At 38.0% G+C, this 16110-nt stretch overlaps 2 protein-coding genes and 1 long non-coding RNA gene across 3 annotated transcripts in view; all 3 read right to left on the reverse strand.

Annotated features, from left to right (window-relative positions):
• Positions 1–1925, reverse strand: part of LOC110051107 (uncharacterized) — a 3607-nt gene extending 1682 nt beyond the window's left edge. Inside the window, exons 1-2 of the mRNA XM_089284998.1 lie at positions 1799–1925; positions 531–1052 (exon numbers count right to left, since the gene is read on the reverse strand). Of these exons, the coding sequence (XP_089141124.1) occupies positions 531–1052; positions 1799–1880 (604 nt within the window). The 5' untranslated portion in view covers positions 1881–1925. The remainder of the gene's footprint in view (positions 1–530; positions 1053–1798) is intronic.
• Positions 1926–2972: 1047 nt separating this feature from the next.
• On the reverse strand, positions 2973–4643 carry LOC149115531 (uncharacterized). Its single transcript, XR_016205811.1, has 2 exons — positions 4457–4643; positions 2973–3389 (listed from the first exon to the last, which is right to left on the reverse strand). It is a non-coding gene; the product is annotated as an uncharacterized LOC149115531 (long non-coding RNA).
• Positions 4644–5865: 1222 nt separating this feature from the next.
• LOC110051136 (uncharacterized) lies at positions 5866–11804 on the reverse strand. Its single transcript, XM_020757127.2, has 3 exons — positions 11622–11804; positions 9651–9801; positions 5866–8929 (listed from the first exon to the last, which is right to left on the reverse strand). Exons 1-3 carry the CDS (start codon positions 11677–11679, stop codon positions 7621–7623), a joined length of 1518 nt encoding a protein of 505 aa, XP_020612786.2. The 5' UTR covers positions 11680–11804; the 3' UTR covers positions 5866–7620.
• Between the last annotated feature and the right edge of the window lie 4306 nt (positions 11805–16110).

Here is a 16110-nt window from a genome sequence, read left to right on the forward strand (position 1 = left end):
TAAGGAGATTAGACCGTATCAGTTAGAATTTGTTGTGTATACATTCTATTCGACGGAAAACAATCAAAGTAGATTCTAGAGAGGAAGATGATATAATAAACGAGCAACTGTCCCAGTGCGTATTTCCGTCGATTTTTTCGTACACAACACCAGTCCACTTCTCCTTGCAAAGGTTATGTAGTTATCTGATCATATTATTACCTTAAATCCTCTTTTTCTGCAGAAACGTTTGAATTGCTTGCTAGGTAACTAACACGCGTTATTTGGAATATAATATTTTAATAAGGAACTTATTAGAAAAAAAATGTTTCACTTAAAGAGTTAACGATTGATGTATGTAATGTAATAGGCCATTTCCGAGTTACCTTGTGCCTCTATGAGTTCAGAACGAGTCCTCGTGCAAAACTGAGTTTGATTTGAATGAAAATGAACCTTTAGGGGAAACACATTTTCATATGAATGGTTTCGGATTAGGAATCGTTTTGACACGGAGGCAAAAGACAACTTGGAAATGGCCAATTTATTCTTACGATAAACGCCCGTCCCATGTCCATCTAGAAACATCGGCCCCGCGTTATGATAATTATGTACATCCGTAGCATGGTTCATAAACGCCGGGTACTGTGGAGGTATTATTGGTCGTGGGATAAGGGTTCCTGTGACAGGCTCCTGATACATCCCGTCGTTCGGGTCCGACAGGAAAACAGGGCCAGACACCTGCATATGGGGCCAGTGAGTATGATAACCATGACGAAGACCCCATGGTATTGTACGATGGTATAAACCTTGGTGTGGGTAATAGCCATGGATCCCCGGATGGAAAAGACCGGGAAGAGGATGAAAGATGTGAGGGCCCAGAAACATGGGATATCCATGCTGTAGAGGTCTTGGCAGACCATGAGGTCCAATGAATAATTCGTTTTCAGCATTCGCTGGTGGGAGGTAAGGTCCCTCCAGGATTGAGGTCGCGACTGGTGGAACCGCAACCACTTCTTGTCGTCTGCTGCTGATGTAAGGTTTCAGTGGATACTTGGCACCAAGATTTTTGTTCCCTGACAGATTAATTAATTACAATGAACGAATAAGTTCAAAATTTGATTATGGTTTTAAGATTAGAACAATTGCCATAACCTAAGATTGTTATCTGGTATCACAAAAGCCAATTATTGTACATATTAGATATAAAATCTACACTATCGTAACTTACGTTAATTGAGAACAATCAATTTAGTCCATGCGAATCTTTGGCCATTGGTCTAAAAAGTTCCGCTTTTTGTCAGCTGTATTTTCAGGTCGCCCGCTCCTTCAAGTATTGCTTTAATACTTTTTTGGTTGCATCTGTAGAATTTCTTTATATTTCTCGCCACTTATAACTCTTGTCACATGTTTCTGTAGTTTGTGTTCGTCCAAATGGGATACTCGACATAAATACACCATAGCTGTACGTCCGCGCTGTACACCTCACATAATAACCTCGGTGACCTTGTGATGGTGTGCTACACATCACACGATAAGCACAATTATCTGTAACCTCGTAGAATAGATGACTGAAATTCACCGAAAGTTAAGAGATACTCAAACGTCTTAATCGATCGATAGAATTACAATCAGCAAAACGTCAGCCAGTGTACTAGTTTTTGTTACGGCAGTGAAGTTCTATGAACTCTACCCCACCAGAGGGCTGTTGACCTGATCTCCACACTCAGCCATGAGGAAAAGTTAGTAATACGGCGCTAAATCGCAGTTTGAGTTACCGGCAAGTTAAAAATTTCTCTGAAAACACTACAGAAAAACATACCTGTTGCCGGTCTGGAAAACGCTTCATGGTCAAGGAAAACAATAAAGCTGAAAAGCCCACTTACAAAAGCTAAATTCACCATAGCTACCTAAATCAAACAGCAAAATTTAGTATTTCTTTCCATAACAAAAAATTGCATGGTAATCGAAGAGTGAAATAAACACTTAACCCGACTGATCTCTGCAGTTCTTCAAACAGGGAACGAGCTTAGTTTGTGTTTGCCACCGGCAAACGTGGTTAATACATTTCCTTTAAAGGGAGTTTACGAAATGGAATTAATCCTAACTTTTGAAAACAAAAGATTGCTGAAACGCATCGTCAGCGGATCTAAATCCTAAATGAGACTCATTTTGATTTCAGTTTGCAGTACTGATTTCCCGACGGATAAATTGTAGGGAGTGGATCTTTTATCCCTAAGGTTGTGGATCTGTAGATCTATGACTGGAATAGTATAACAGGATAATCCAACATAAACAAAACAGACGAATAACAAGAAACCTCACCAGGTGAATATCATGAGGCACTTTCACTGGTGAAATAACTTTGCCGTGGTTTAGAGAGCGTGTAAGCTATAAATAAATCACTGTCGCTAAGTACTCTATGCGAGTGCATAGTATTATTCCTCGGCACCTTTAGAAAGGGAAAGCCAATTTGTTTTGGAAAACAAAACAAAACAAAACAAAACAAAACAAAAACAGGCAATGGTGGAGTTCGCAAAAAAATTCTTACTATGTCAGCTTTGTGTTATACTTTTCAAAGATCAGAAGAGGAATTATCGCACCCACAATTCCCATTGGGTTATTCTGGATTGGCGGGGGCGCGATGGTTAGGGCTTAGAATTCAGTGGTCCAGGTTCGAGCCCCGGTGAGGGTCCTTGTGTTGGGTTCATTAGCAAAACACTTCACTCTCGCTCTTCCTCTCTCCACTCCTGGAGTTGTATAAATGTGTACTGGCGAATTTAAAGCGTACCCTGTGATGGACTACCATCACATCTAGGGGAAGTAGAAACACCTCTAGTTTCCACTCCGACATAAACGTGGGTGGCATGTGGCAATTATGGCCTAATGCCAACTTTATCTTTAGCCAGCTGGAAGCGAACGTCATTGGTATGCCCTATTCTGAATTATAAACTCTTAACGCTGGAATTTGCCACAGTTTTCAAGTACAGTTTCAGTTAAAGTTGAATGGAAAAGCAAATGCTATACTTTTATTGCAGACATTCAAACTTAGTTTATCGCAAAAATTACCTTATATTTTTGCTGATTTGCATAATTTTCGGTTCTGTATTTTTGCATCGACTCTATAAAATATATCTTCGAGACGTTTCATTGAAACAACAACAGGGAGTCCATATCTCTGTGTTTCAGGTTCTCTAGTGTGGTAGACCGTCAGTATCAGCCTCGAGGGTGTTCTACAGCGATTAATGGAAAGAAGATAAAAGGATCCTTTGAGTCATAGCTGTTGTCTCTGTTCAGGATTCTGTAGGCGGGGCCAGTCAAGTATGACTTTTCATCCTCCCGTGCAGTGGTCTCGTGGGGCACGCCGCGATCATCCGTCATAACTGGAACGGTAATGAGGCCAAGTTTGGCTCCTAGAGCAAAAGAGCAAGAGCAGGAGTAAAAGATCTTGAAAAACACTCTTTCAAGCCGGGGCTGCGAACTTATTTAAAACCCTAGCAGAACAGCCTTCGAGTCACCAGTGAGTGTAAAACAAACAACAGTTCAGTCTCCTGAAAGTTTGGTAAGGCAACTAAGTTATCAATTTCAATTAACTGAAAAAGAATTTCAATCATAGAAGCTGCAATATGGGCATGCTTAAAGCTGATCGTTATACAAAACAAATGACAAATGGCATCAAATTTAGCGCCTCCCCTTCGACTTTCCGCCTTCTAGTCTGTAAATATGACCGTCCGATTCAATTAGTCCCATGCCAAGAGTGAACCATTTAAACTCGTTTTCGTGTTATTAGGGCTATCATCTTTCGACATTTTTGCTCGTTTTGGAAAAAATAAAATAAAATTCGACTTTTTGCCATAATATACTGTTTTAAAAGCCAATTGAACTTTTAGGATCTTAGGGAAAGTCACGTTAAACCAATTATGACTTGTCTTAAAATTGATCAATTTAAGTCTATCCTCAATCCTAAATTGAAATTCATACGTTTAAAGGGTTCAAGTATTGGATAACTGTAGTGAGTCAACAGGGTGATAAACCATGTATGGTTGGTTCGTTGTCACAATTAACCTGTATCGTTAAACCATAACAATGACAGGTTAAGCTTTTTATAACGAAACACGAACGTTCTTATAACAATAGTTTCTGTTGGGCAGGACCCGTCTTGCTTTTACTTAATGGCTGTGTTAAGGAAACGCTAGTCTCCTTTGAATTGACATAACAGTAAAATGCGGGTTGTCACACTACGTGAAGTCGCCAAAGAACAGCGATTTTGTTTCCATTTAAGTTTATTATACCTCTCAATAATTTTTTTAAGCGTATAATATGGTATGCTCCCAATGAAATCTTTCTTCTGCTGAAGCATACAGTCAGTATTTGTCACCTTGAGACAAATATACTTCACTTTGGCAAACAAAGTAGATTTGTGTAGTGTTCAATAAGTACCGCTTTTTAGATACGGATGGTTGACTATAAATAAACTTACCTTCTTTTATCCCTTTCCTTGGCGGTCTTCCATTCGCATCTTCAAATGCAAAGACTATTAGGAGTAGCGAAATTTTAAAAATGTTTGCCATCACATTTCCTTGACTTCAATATATTAACGGATTTTTATATTCAATACTATGTTTCACTAAATGGATAAAAAATCACTGATAGGTATAACCACTCAGAGGACTGGAAAGTAGAAAACGACTTCTATTAATAATTAAACCTAGAGGATCGACATTTCATTCTGCAAGGTTAAACCGGCGTCTGCTGTTATTTGGTGACATGGACATACATTTCAAATAAAATTTCGGACATACTTCCAAATGATACTCCAACAACCGACCAGAGGGAGTTTGGGTTGCATCGCGATAATTCAAAACCATTTTGCCTCAGTGGTAGGCAACCTTGAGCTACCTTTACCAGTCAAGATGGCTATAGCTTGGTTTTTTTCCCAAGAGTTCATATATCCATCTTGGATTCCGTGACGTTCCTATGAGCCCAGAAAAATGCGTCCTTGAGCACTATAACTAAAAGTAATAATGAGGTGCAAAAATGCACTTGCACTTAAACTTCGCTTTACAAATAGGTCCGCAGCGCGTACTTTATTGAACTTTCGTACATGATATTATTTGCGAGTTTTTGTACGAAAATAAAAAAATTTCGTCGTGCTACAACAAGAGGGACCAAATTAGCCCTGGAATCAGTCATTCTGGTTAGTTGTTTTGTGCTGGTATCAAATAACCAAATACAGAGCCACGGGAGGAATGTGGGGCTAACCGCATACCGGTACTTCATCAAGCGTTCAGCTCGTCCAATTTCACGTTCAAGCGTTGTTTCCACCTAAGCGAACTGGAAGTCCCTCTTAATCATCGTATGGTTTCTTGTTACAAAATACTAGTTCAGTTATCGATATTTTATGGTCGTTTTTAATAATTATTCCACTCGCGCTTGGTTTTGGCGATCTACCATGTCATATCCAACGGGAGTTCGTTGATATAAATATGTGGGATATTTCTGAAGAATAAAGGAACCAATTCTTGTAAAGGAATCACTAGGAACCAAAGTCTTACAATATGCAGATTACAAAATTGACAGAAAAACTTCAGAAAAGACTTCCTGACATTTTACTTTCGAACAGTTTCAGGACATGTCCTTGGCAGTCACAGATTTCAGCAGATTTAATCAATCTAAGCAAACCCGAACGCCAAGTCGCTCTTCACCCAGAATAGCATTAATGAATATCGCAGAGTTCATGGGCAAAAGCATCAAGTGCTATTCTTCTCCACGTCGTTTGTTAGAAAACATTCAGTTTTCACCAAAGTCCTGCACAAACAGTATAATTTTAGGTTGATCCTTCGTCAACTGCTCTTTCAACTTTCATTTCAAGCTAAAGTGAAAGAAAACTTTGATTAAAAGGTGAATTTGTTTTGTTTTAATATTTCCTCCATTCGAAGATATTTTTTATATTGCAAAGTCATTATTATATTACAAGATATCTTTCTTTAAAGATATTTAAAGATATTAAAGAAAGCAAGAAAAGTAGGAAGGCACAATATAGTAAGACTTATTAAGACCCTTAAAGTACTTTATATTACCATTTTTTAAACACAAACACATACACACACGCACAAGCACACAACACACACACCATGACTGCAATCAATTAAATTTAATACTGAGCAAAATAATATTTATGAAGCGCCTTTTTAAAGAGAGGTTTGGATGAAATACTACCAACAGAAATAGGGAGCTCATTCCAATAGTATTTACCACGGTAGGGCAAAACTTCCTTATATTTATTCTAAAGTGAGGAACAAATAATTGTTGGGTAGATGCACTCAGAGATTAATTATGTTGCTCAGATACGAGAGATATTGATACTTTCGATTAAGATTGCTGATTTGCACGGCGTGAAAAACCACTTTGCTGGACAGTGACGAGGATTTTATTGAAGGTTAACTAGATTTGCCATATTTGGAAATTCTGTAAACAGTTTCGCGCATGCTTCGTGCCGTTTGCACGTTTCCCACGCATGAATTGAGAGATCAATTAAATCGAATGTAATGATCTCCTTTTCGTCTGTTTTTGAGATCTCTTCGTGTATATACTTTTCAATCTCGGTAAATAGCGGCAGAATATTTACCGAGCAGCGAAGTGGCTGTCGGTCAATATTCTTCCGCTATCCACCTCCTTTTCAAAGAGTAATTGTTAATTAAAAAAAGCCTCGATCATTAGACAATGCAATTCGAGAGTTTTCGTTGACTTAGCCATCTTAGCCATCGTGGGTTACGAGCCATTATACCATGCTCTACAAATGTGGTACGCGTACGAATGACTTTTGGGGGGCATTTTTATTTTCATTTTAGTTTAGTTTTCTATATTCTGGTTTAATAAAACAGTCATTCCATTCGCGCTCGTTGGATATGAAATGATTATAGGCTATCTACCATCATATAATAAGTCAAATTATCCTCATCATCACTCTTAGAATGAAAAACGACTTAAGCCTTGCCTTGGTAACTAAAAGAATAGAGAGAAAAAAAAAACGAATTTCCCCAAGAGATCTGCCGGAAAGACAAATATAAGCCGAGTTTTCTAAAGAAGTGCAAACTAGAAGTGCGAACTAGAACCCAATCTCCTATCCAATTCTCGTGGACAAATAAGGCAAAGAATAATTCCTTTCAATTCCGCGTTAGATGATTAACTGTGCACCTCACTTTGTGAAAGCCCAAACAAAACTGAACGAAAACTTGCATTTCAGAACACTGTTGCCATGGGCGCAAAAAAATTGTGGACAATTGCAAGCTATTGCAAAATCAAAATATTCGCCTGGAACTGGGTGCTACTGAACACTTCTAAATGCCAGAGTGAACCCCTTCACACGATCAGTGAACAACCCACGCCCTGTATGTTCGAGATATTTACATTTTTTAAATGGATGCTGTAAACTATTAAACCATAGTGAAGAATGTCAAATTGACAAATTTGTCAGCAAGAAGGATAAACATGAACCATATGAACGAGAGACTTCTCATGCATGTTTTCCAGGAGAAGATAAGCCTCAAATTTACAAGTGAATGCCCGCGCATATCAATTGAGTCATAGCAGTATTAGGCACTACGTTAATATTATAACTGTACAACAGAGCAACTAGCGATGTTATCTTTCGTCATTTTCAGCGTCACTTTGCTCCTCATCGACATCATCTTTGTCAACGTCTTCATAGCCACGGTCCAGATGAGGTGGCAGAGGTTCATCTCGATCACGATCATAGTCACTGTCATCGTCGACATCTTCGTCATCGTCATCTTCGTCCTCATTGCCCAGCGGATATCTAACTCTTGGAGTCACCGGCCGAAAGAAGGGTAGCCCTGTCCTAAGCCTTGAGAGGGGTCTAACAAAAGGTAAATATGGATTTACACGGGGAAGGAAAGACGGTTGGTGAAACATAGGTTGTACTCTAAATCCAAATGGAGTTGGCCCGTCTGACTGGGTAGTCATGGGAGTTTGAAGGGCTCCCATGAAATTCGACATTTGAAAGTTTCGAAGACTTTGCATTGGAGCTGCATCTTGCTGGTCTTCCTGTAGTTTAGCTTTCATCTGGAGTTGAGCGATGTGATTCTCCATCTGGTCTTCAATTAGTTTTCTCTGCTCTGCTAGGTTCATTTCTTGCATTTGCAGACCATTTCCTGGCAAGAGGCCATTTTGAGCATATTCGGACGTTGGCGACATTGAAGGGAAGGAATTCTGTTTCATCATATCTCGCGTATTCACCATGCCGTTCAATCCATCAAAGTCCACACCGTTTAAACTAGTAGGCATTGTCAACCTGTGGCGAGAAGCCAAATCCGGTCCGATTTCCTCGCTTTTCATTCGTGCAATGAAGTTAAGGAGATCCAAATAGTTCGCACGCTTTGCAGAAAGTTCCTCGTCATCGTTTAAAGGTGTATGAGTTGTATCCTTGTAACTTTCTTGAATTTCTGTCTTGGCAGTTTTGCTAGAATGTCTTGTTTCGGACACTTGACTTGGAAAATTTTGTCTATGATCTTTTTTGTTAGCAATGTGTGCAGACTTAGCCTTTTTTACGACCTTATCCAAAAGCTTGAGAATTGCAGCGCGAAGTTCAATTATGGTTTTGTTTTTGGACGCATCAGATCTGTCCTCTATGTTATATATGTTGACTTTGGCGTCCTCCTCTTCTCCTTTTGATCCCGACAGCTGAAAATGCCCATCGTTTATTTTTCGTTTGATGGCCTGAGCATCTTTTGAATGATCTCGATACAATGCTTTTAAAAGTTGTCGAAATCGGTTACCAACTATGATCTTCTTGGCAAAGTGGACATTCTTAGGATTTCTTACCAACACATCCTTCCTCGTGCCTATTGCTGTGGCAGTCCCACAGCAACCGAAGTCTTCGGAATAGTTAGATGATCTTTTCTCTTTCAAGGGTGTGTTGTGTCCGTGTTTCCTGCAAAGATTAACAATTAGATACTTTGATAATAATAACGAAAAGGACCTTTCCGGGGGAAAACAAAGCTGTTATGCAGTAAATTGTAGACGTTTGTGATTGAAGAGTGTCCCAGAATTGAAACTACTTAAACGACGTAGAACTAGTTTTTAAGGTTGCTCCTGATTTTCAGTGCTAAGTTGTCCAGTCATCGTTAATTAGAGAGACTTCATTTAGTCAACCATTACTTCTTTTTACTCTCGGTGTTATACTTCTCTATATAGACTCATAGATATTAAGTATTTTTACAAAACCTCCGTCGTTATAGTTGGTAGATTATAGTTAAAGGATATTTTATGAACGTAAAAGATGACGATAGCCAGTTTTCTTCTTCATGTTCTTCTCCTTTGTTAGTGGTTGAGGTTTATGATACTGTCTATAGATTAACATATCTATATATTGTATATTAAGAGTCCAGCAAAAAACGGGACAAGGTGAGGAAACTTCTTTTACCGCCGTGCTTTAAAAGGTTGTAATGTTATGCAAATCAGGTTTTTTTTCTCAAAAATGTTACAACAACAACAACAACAAATACAAATCAGCGCTAACACCCCCTGAAGAGGACTTCCTCTTAAATTCTCAGACCCTAAGTTAACCATTAATAGTAATTATATACACAAAACAAAACTTACACATGACATGCACTCTACCTAAATGTATCGACTAAGCGGAACGTGCATACCTGTGAAGTATTTGTTCCGTGTGAGTTTTAACCAGTTTTGATCGCGTTATTGCACTTCGTTTCTCCTCGCCTTTAACTTTGTGAATCGATTTTTTATTTTTCCATGGACTTAGTACTTCTACAGGCCGCCTTCTCTGGATTCTTTTGCATTCTAAAAATGGGGTTAATTAGAGTTTCATTAATGTCTGTCAAATCATCTACTGAATAGTTCTATAACGCAAAATGCTACGCCTGTTCCAAAATAGTAAGACTTAAGTAAGGTGAGCTTTTTTAAATTTATTTTTTATTACTGACATCTTTATACGACTGTGAATTGATAAATTCTAAGATTGCATGAATTTTCTTAGCATCTCCATACCATTTCTACTTCCATGGAAAAAAACATTTTTAAACACAAACGAGGAGGCCTGGCAAGGCTACAAAGAATCACCGCCTATGAATTCTAGCATTGTAGCATTCTAGCATGTTAAATTGTCTTGAGATGGAATTTCGTATAGTTTGTTTTGAGAAACGCTTTAACAAGTAAAAAAAAAAAAATAGACATTAAAAATGAAAAAGCGCTTCCCTATATAACGCCAACCATTTGTCAGGAGAAAAAAACGTCTCAGTGGAAATGCTATAATTAAATTCTAAACTTTGGAAAATATATTTTCAACTTTCTGCTTGGTCCACTGAATCTCTGTTTTAATGATGATAATGATAATGATAATGATAATGACAATGACAATGACAATGACAATGACAATGGCAATGAAAATGATAACGATAAAATCAAAATGAATTTCAACACTAACGTAGAAATGTTTTAATTTGTAATTCTCATTAAAGATATCCTTAAAAATATGCCTTGCTTAGAATTACAAGCCATTATACCAGTGCTTGATCATGTATGAAAAACGAGTGCTGCATGTGTCGTTTAAAGTTACACTTTTCGCCGGTAAAGCAAAGCTCTCTCGGAGAAAAAGGCCGGAAAGCAGCACATTGGTAAGGGTAAGCTTTCCGTTGCGGCGAAAATACAAGAAGTTATAGGAAATGTCATCCTAGAAACTACAAAATGTCATAATTAACTCAACTACCTAGAGTGTGATGCCGCGTGAACAAATAAACTCTAGCTTTATCTGACTTGATCAAGGCGCATAATTTTCTGGAAAGCCACTTCTTCCCGCAAACCTTTTCTCGTTTGGTACATTTTTACAAGATGTTGACGGCTTTGGAGGTGATCATGCAAAAAATATTTTAGAATAAAACTCTGTCTCGCTCGCTTTCCTGACATAACTCATCGATTACAGTGAAATATCCACATCACACAGTCCATTGAAGACTATTTCAAATAAAACGATTATGCCATAAGCCTTTGTTGGATACGAGCTCGTTTCTTATTAAACACCTGTTATCCAACGTGGGCTCACGGAATAATTGTTAATTATCTTATATCGTCGAGCACTCAGATGCAAGGAGAATAAGGGACTGTAAGCATGGAGCAAAAACGCGTCAAAGCAAAACTTTCATTGGCATGAATTCAAATATTTTTTTGGCCGTGTTCTGATTTCTGATATAGTTCCAACAGAATTAAATTTAGTAACCAATTTTTCAAGGAAAATGAAAGTTCATATCAAACGGATAAGTCCCTATTTCATGAATGTCAAGCATAAATAAAAAGGAAAATTATAAAAGGTGACAAAATCTTACATTGTGGTGGACGCAATGTTTAAGAAATCAGGTCCTGATACCATGGCCAAATATAAATAAAAATAAATCAAGCAATGTAGCCAATGTTAATGATGTTGTTCTGCAACGATCCTAAGGGCACAGAATAGGCTAGAACATTTAATTCGACTGAGTGTTTGTGCGCCAATCCGGCTAGTAACGAAGGAGAGACAATATAATACAAAAGATCCAAAAAATAAAATGTTAACTAGGCCTCTTCGTTACGAAATGTCTTGGGGCATTTTATCAGCCCGAGTTGCCTACCTGACTCTTGCTGTACCATAAAGCACAGCATAATCCAACTAAGAACGGCTACCTTCATGCTGTGAAAACTGGTTTCCGTTCTCTCGTAAAATTTACTTCACATTTTAATAGTCGTTGTTTAGTCCATGATAGGTTCGGAGTCATTTGCAACTTTTTTAATTCCAAGTCAGTTGCAACTCATTTATTATTGAGAGCAAGGCAATTGAGAAACTTTGACGAAGACAGGTTAACTGCTGTCTTTCGACAATGGAAAGCCCGTCCATCAAAGCTAAGGCGGAGAATACCTGTTAGATCTTCTGTTGCGACCTGCTGTTTCAAGACCTGCTTCGTAGAAAATCGTCGGCAGAGCCGTTGGATGCAAAATTACAGATGAACATCCCACTGTCCTCGGTCATTCCTTTTTTAAATTGTGAATTGCGATAGCAAGTTACAAGTTATTGGTGGCGTGCAGATTATGCAAATAATATGCAAATGAGTACTCGGTCACTCATCCGTTAAGCTCTTGTGTAATTTCTGCTGACCAGTGAACAAAACCTTAGAAATCAGTGCATGAGTAAATAGCGCGGGCGCATGGATCATTTTAGATATCACGTACAGTAAGTACGCGTGTTACACTAAAACTGGAAACTTTTTTTGTTTACTCTTCGGTCAGAGTTCATTGACAGTAAATTAGAAATAACAAACAGAACAAAGCTTGAGCTCAATATAAGCCAAACACTGTGTTCGATAGTGAGAAAGAGGTGAAATTGATGGAAATTGATATTGAATAGTTTCGAGGCGAAGTTAAAGATCAGCAGAAGGCAATCCGTAAGTGTCCGCTAATATGGACGGTATAATCGAGTGGTATGGGTTGAGCCAGCTGAACCAAAGCAAATTTCACTTTGGACGAGCGAGAAGATTTTCATAAACGCAAATCGAATGCGAGCTTGAAAATTTTGCCTACAGTCCAAAATTTGAGCTTATTCTTTTGTTGGATTCATTCTGAGTTTATTGGGTTTATGCTGAGTAGGTGTCATATCACAAGTCACACAACAGTCATGCAAACGCGTCCAAGCATAAACAAGTCTGTAACTATAGTTTTGGGCGAGCGAGAATATTTTCAAGAACCCAAATCGATTGTGAACTCTAAGATTTTGCCTTCAGGCTAAACTTTCGAGTTTATTTGTTTGTCTGCGTTTTGGGTTCATGCTCAGTAGGTGTCACGTCACACAAAAGTCATGTTAATTGTTCTCTGGAAGTAACGCGTCGGAGAAAAAGTAATAATGCTACTATAGTTTTGACAAAAATTTTGAGCGTGTTTTTTGTTTCCGTATTGCGTTCATATCAAAACACTCAGAGGCTTGTATTAGTTGGTGTCATAAAGGCACACAACTGTCACACAAGTTTAGCTTGAAGAAGTTTAGTGTAGTTCTCGAAAATGCGTCAGAGAATGAACAAGTTTGCAAGTATAGTTTGGAGAATTAGTGTGGTTCATAAATTTTGTGTTGTAAAATTGTTTTCAATAATTTGAAGGTGCTTAAGGTGGCCGAACACAGTTTCGCGCGCGCTTTTCCTGATGCAATTCAACGCGCGCACAAGGATTGCAAAAAACAAACGTGCCGTCAATAAAGCGATCATTTTGCTTACTCAACACCCGCAGTATCTGTGCTATTTTTCTCTATAATTGAACACAGCGTATTGATTGCTGTTGTCTTTTATTACAAAGATATGTTAGAAAAGGTAACGATGCAAAGAACCCAGCAATTCTCAGCTTTTTCTTTGTTACCGAAAGAACCCAGTTAAATGCAGTGCATGCGTAGTAAGTCAAAAAATTTCTCGAGAACTACTCATTAGAATTTCACGAAATTTGGCAGGAAAATACTTTAGGAAATAAGTAACTGGAGTATTGAAAATAATTGAACTTTGACAAAGGAAATTCTAGATATTCCAGTGAACCTTCAACAAGGGATAATTAAAGATCTCTCTGTTAAATTATTAGCAAAATGGTGTTAACTTGTGAGAATCGTTACAAACTTGTTGCATGCAAATTATAAAGAAAATCTAATGACTAGATTTTCTGCAAATAAAAAAAAACGATTTTAAAGGCCTGTCTATATTTATTCATGTTGCCATGGCAACGGTCATTAACGTCAGCTTAACCATCAAAAAACCAAAGTTTGTGTTGTTAACTAGCTTGCTGCCATTTTTGATGACCGAGGGATCAAGGGTTTTAGAGAAACAGGTGAATGAAACACAGGTATCAAAAACTGTGTTCAGCCACCTTAATGCAACTGTGACTTAGATGTCGGGAATCGCAAAGAATACTACAAAAAGGAGTCAATACAAGTCGCGAAAAGGTTGGCATATATCAGTCAACATTGTCAGTTCGTTTTACGTGCTGAAAACAGTATATAGCTTTCATGAAAAATTTTTGAGATCAGTGTAACGTATGTTTAAAGTTGTTTAGTTAAGCACTACAAACAGACATGAATATCCGTACTGTCAGAGAAATAAATGAATATGGTTCTCCAGCGGCATAGCAAAAGAATAATGACATCACTATTTGTCTTATGATGGCAAAATTTTCATGAGTTAAATAATCTCTATCAAGCCAAACAAGTTTCAAAATGTCAGATCTCTCCACTTACTCACTGAAGATGTACGAAGTGATTACAACATTCAAAAAACTGATGTTAATGTTTTTGTGGAAACAAGGCTTTGTATGTCAGATAAAGAAGATACATATATCCAAAGTGAATTTACTCTTTATAGAAATGACTTTCAAATCTCTAACATTAGAACTTGGGATGGCACTGCCGTATACATTAAAAATGATTTAAACTGTACTAAAATTCGATACAGGTTCAACATTAATAATGTAGAAATTACTATAAAAGTTCTAAGTATTCCAATTCCAAGTATCCATGTGGTAGGTATCCACAGTTCGAAAACTAATGTTTCAGTTTCACAGTTGATCAAAGCCCTGACTCATCTTCATAACTAAGTAGTAACAAATACTACAATACCCACATTACTAATTGGAGATTTCAATATTAATATAATGCAAGACAAAACAGGCCAACGGAGGATACACACAATTAATTAACCATTATACCACTGACTACCGTACACAAGTAAATCAGATTTATACCAATGTACCACAACTTGTGCAATTTTGAGGTAACCTAGAGTCATACTACAGTGATCATAAGTCTATATTTATTTCCCTAAAAACTCTGTAATTCATTTTCAAACTAACCTATACATATACGCTAAGACTAATATCCAGTACAAAAGGGAACTTCATCTTCGTCACCGCCTATCAAGGCTAATCAAAATGATTAATAGCTCGTTTCAGGCAAAACATTTACTATTACTAAAAAAAAAGGAAATTGCAAATAAAAGTTCCTTAAATTAACGTTACACAGATAGTCCCATAACTAATTTAGGCCAGACGTGGCCTCCTAGACATACGCTCTTTTGGCTTGTCACACAAAGAGTGCTAGGAGGCTGACCAGAGGTAGATAATTATCAAATGAACGTCACACATTTATTTACAACAAATGCATCAGTAGATGCTCACAACTGAATGCTCTTTATACCCTCTCTAAAAAAAATAAAGCTCAGATCAAAGCTGTTGACATTATAGTTGGGGAGATTTCTAATGATTTCAAAAAACAAATTAAGAAAACTTCCTAGGTGATCCATCAAGCCTAAACACATAATATATAGAATTAGGCCAGCCTAAAAGCATAGCTCTGGGCCGAGTTGTCCAGAGCCCGATTGAGCTAACCCAGGAAAACGTAGAATTTTGACTTGAGTTTGGTAACTTTGCGGCGAGGTTTTCTGTATATTGTTTGGCCTTCTGTTTTGAATTTTCATAATGACCATATACACAAAACAAAGTTGCAAAAAACAATTGTATAGAAGAAAAAGTTATAATTTGGGTAACTTTTACTCCTGCCCTGTTTTCAACAAGTTAACCTGAAGTGAGCCCGCGATCCAATCGAAAACCACCACTTGGTCAGAGGACAACTTCAAAAAAATACGTGACCTCGGTGACTTGTAAACTTGAGCCCGCGATATGGTCACGTGATACTGGTCAGCGGATACCTTGTTTTGACAGGTGTCAATTGATCGTAACATGGATGTCTAATATCAAAGAAGTGCATGGTAAACCAAGGCTGCATGTCTCTGTCAACCTATTATTTGGAGTATGGCCGCCATGTTGCTCAACTTCGTCGTCGTCGCCGCCGTGCGTACGCGCCCTCGAGCAATACCGCTAGCCATGATAACCATGAGAAAATCAACTCATGGGTTTCCTTTTCTTTCCTATATGAGTACGGGGCTCCGCTTGGCGGCCCCTCGGGCCGCCGGAGCTCCGCTATTACACACATAATCCTATAACTTATTTTATTCAACTCTTCATAAGTTTGTTCACAGAGCACTTCATCGGGCGCCGTCGCTTCTTCTGACAATCTATACCTGAAAGTCCGAAAAAGAAAGCGTT

Source organism: Orbicella faveolata, unplaced genomic scaffold (assembly GCF_042242905.1).
Source record: "Orbicella faveolata isolate gen_17 unplaced genomic scaffold, um_ofav_v1 contig_13, whole genome shotgun sequence".
In the NCBI taxonomy this organism is placed as follows: Eukaryota; Metazoa; Cnidaria; class Anthozoa; order Scleractinia; family Merulinidae; genus Orbicella; species Orbicella faveolata.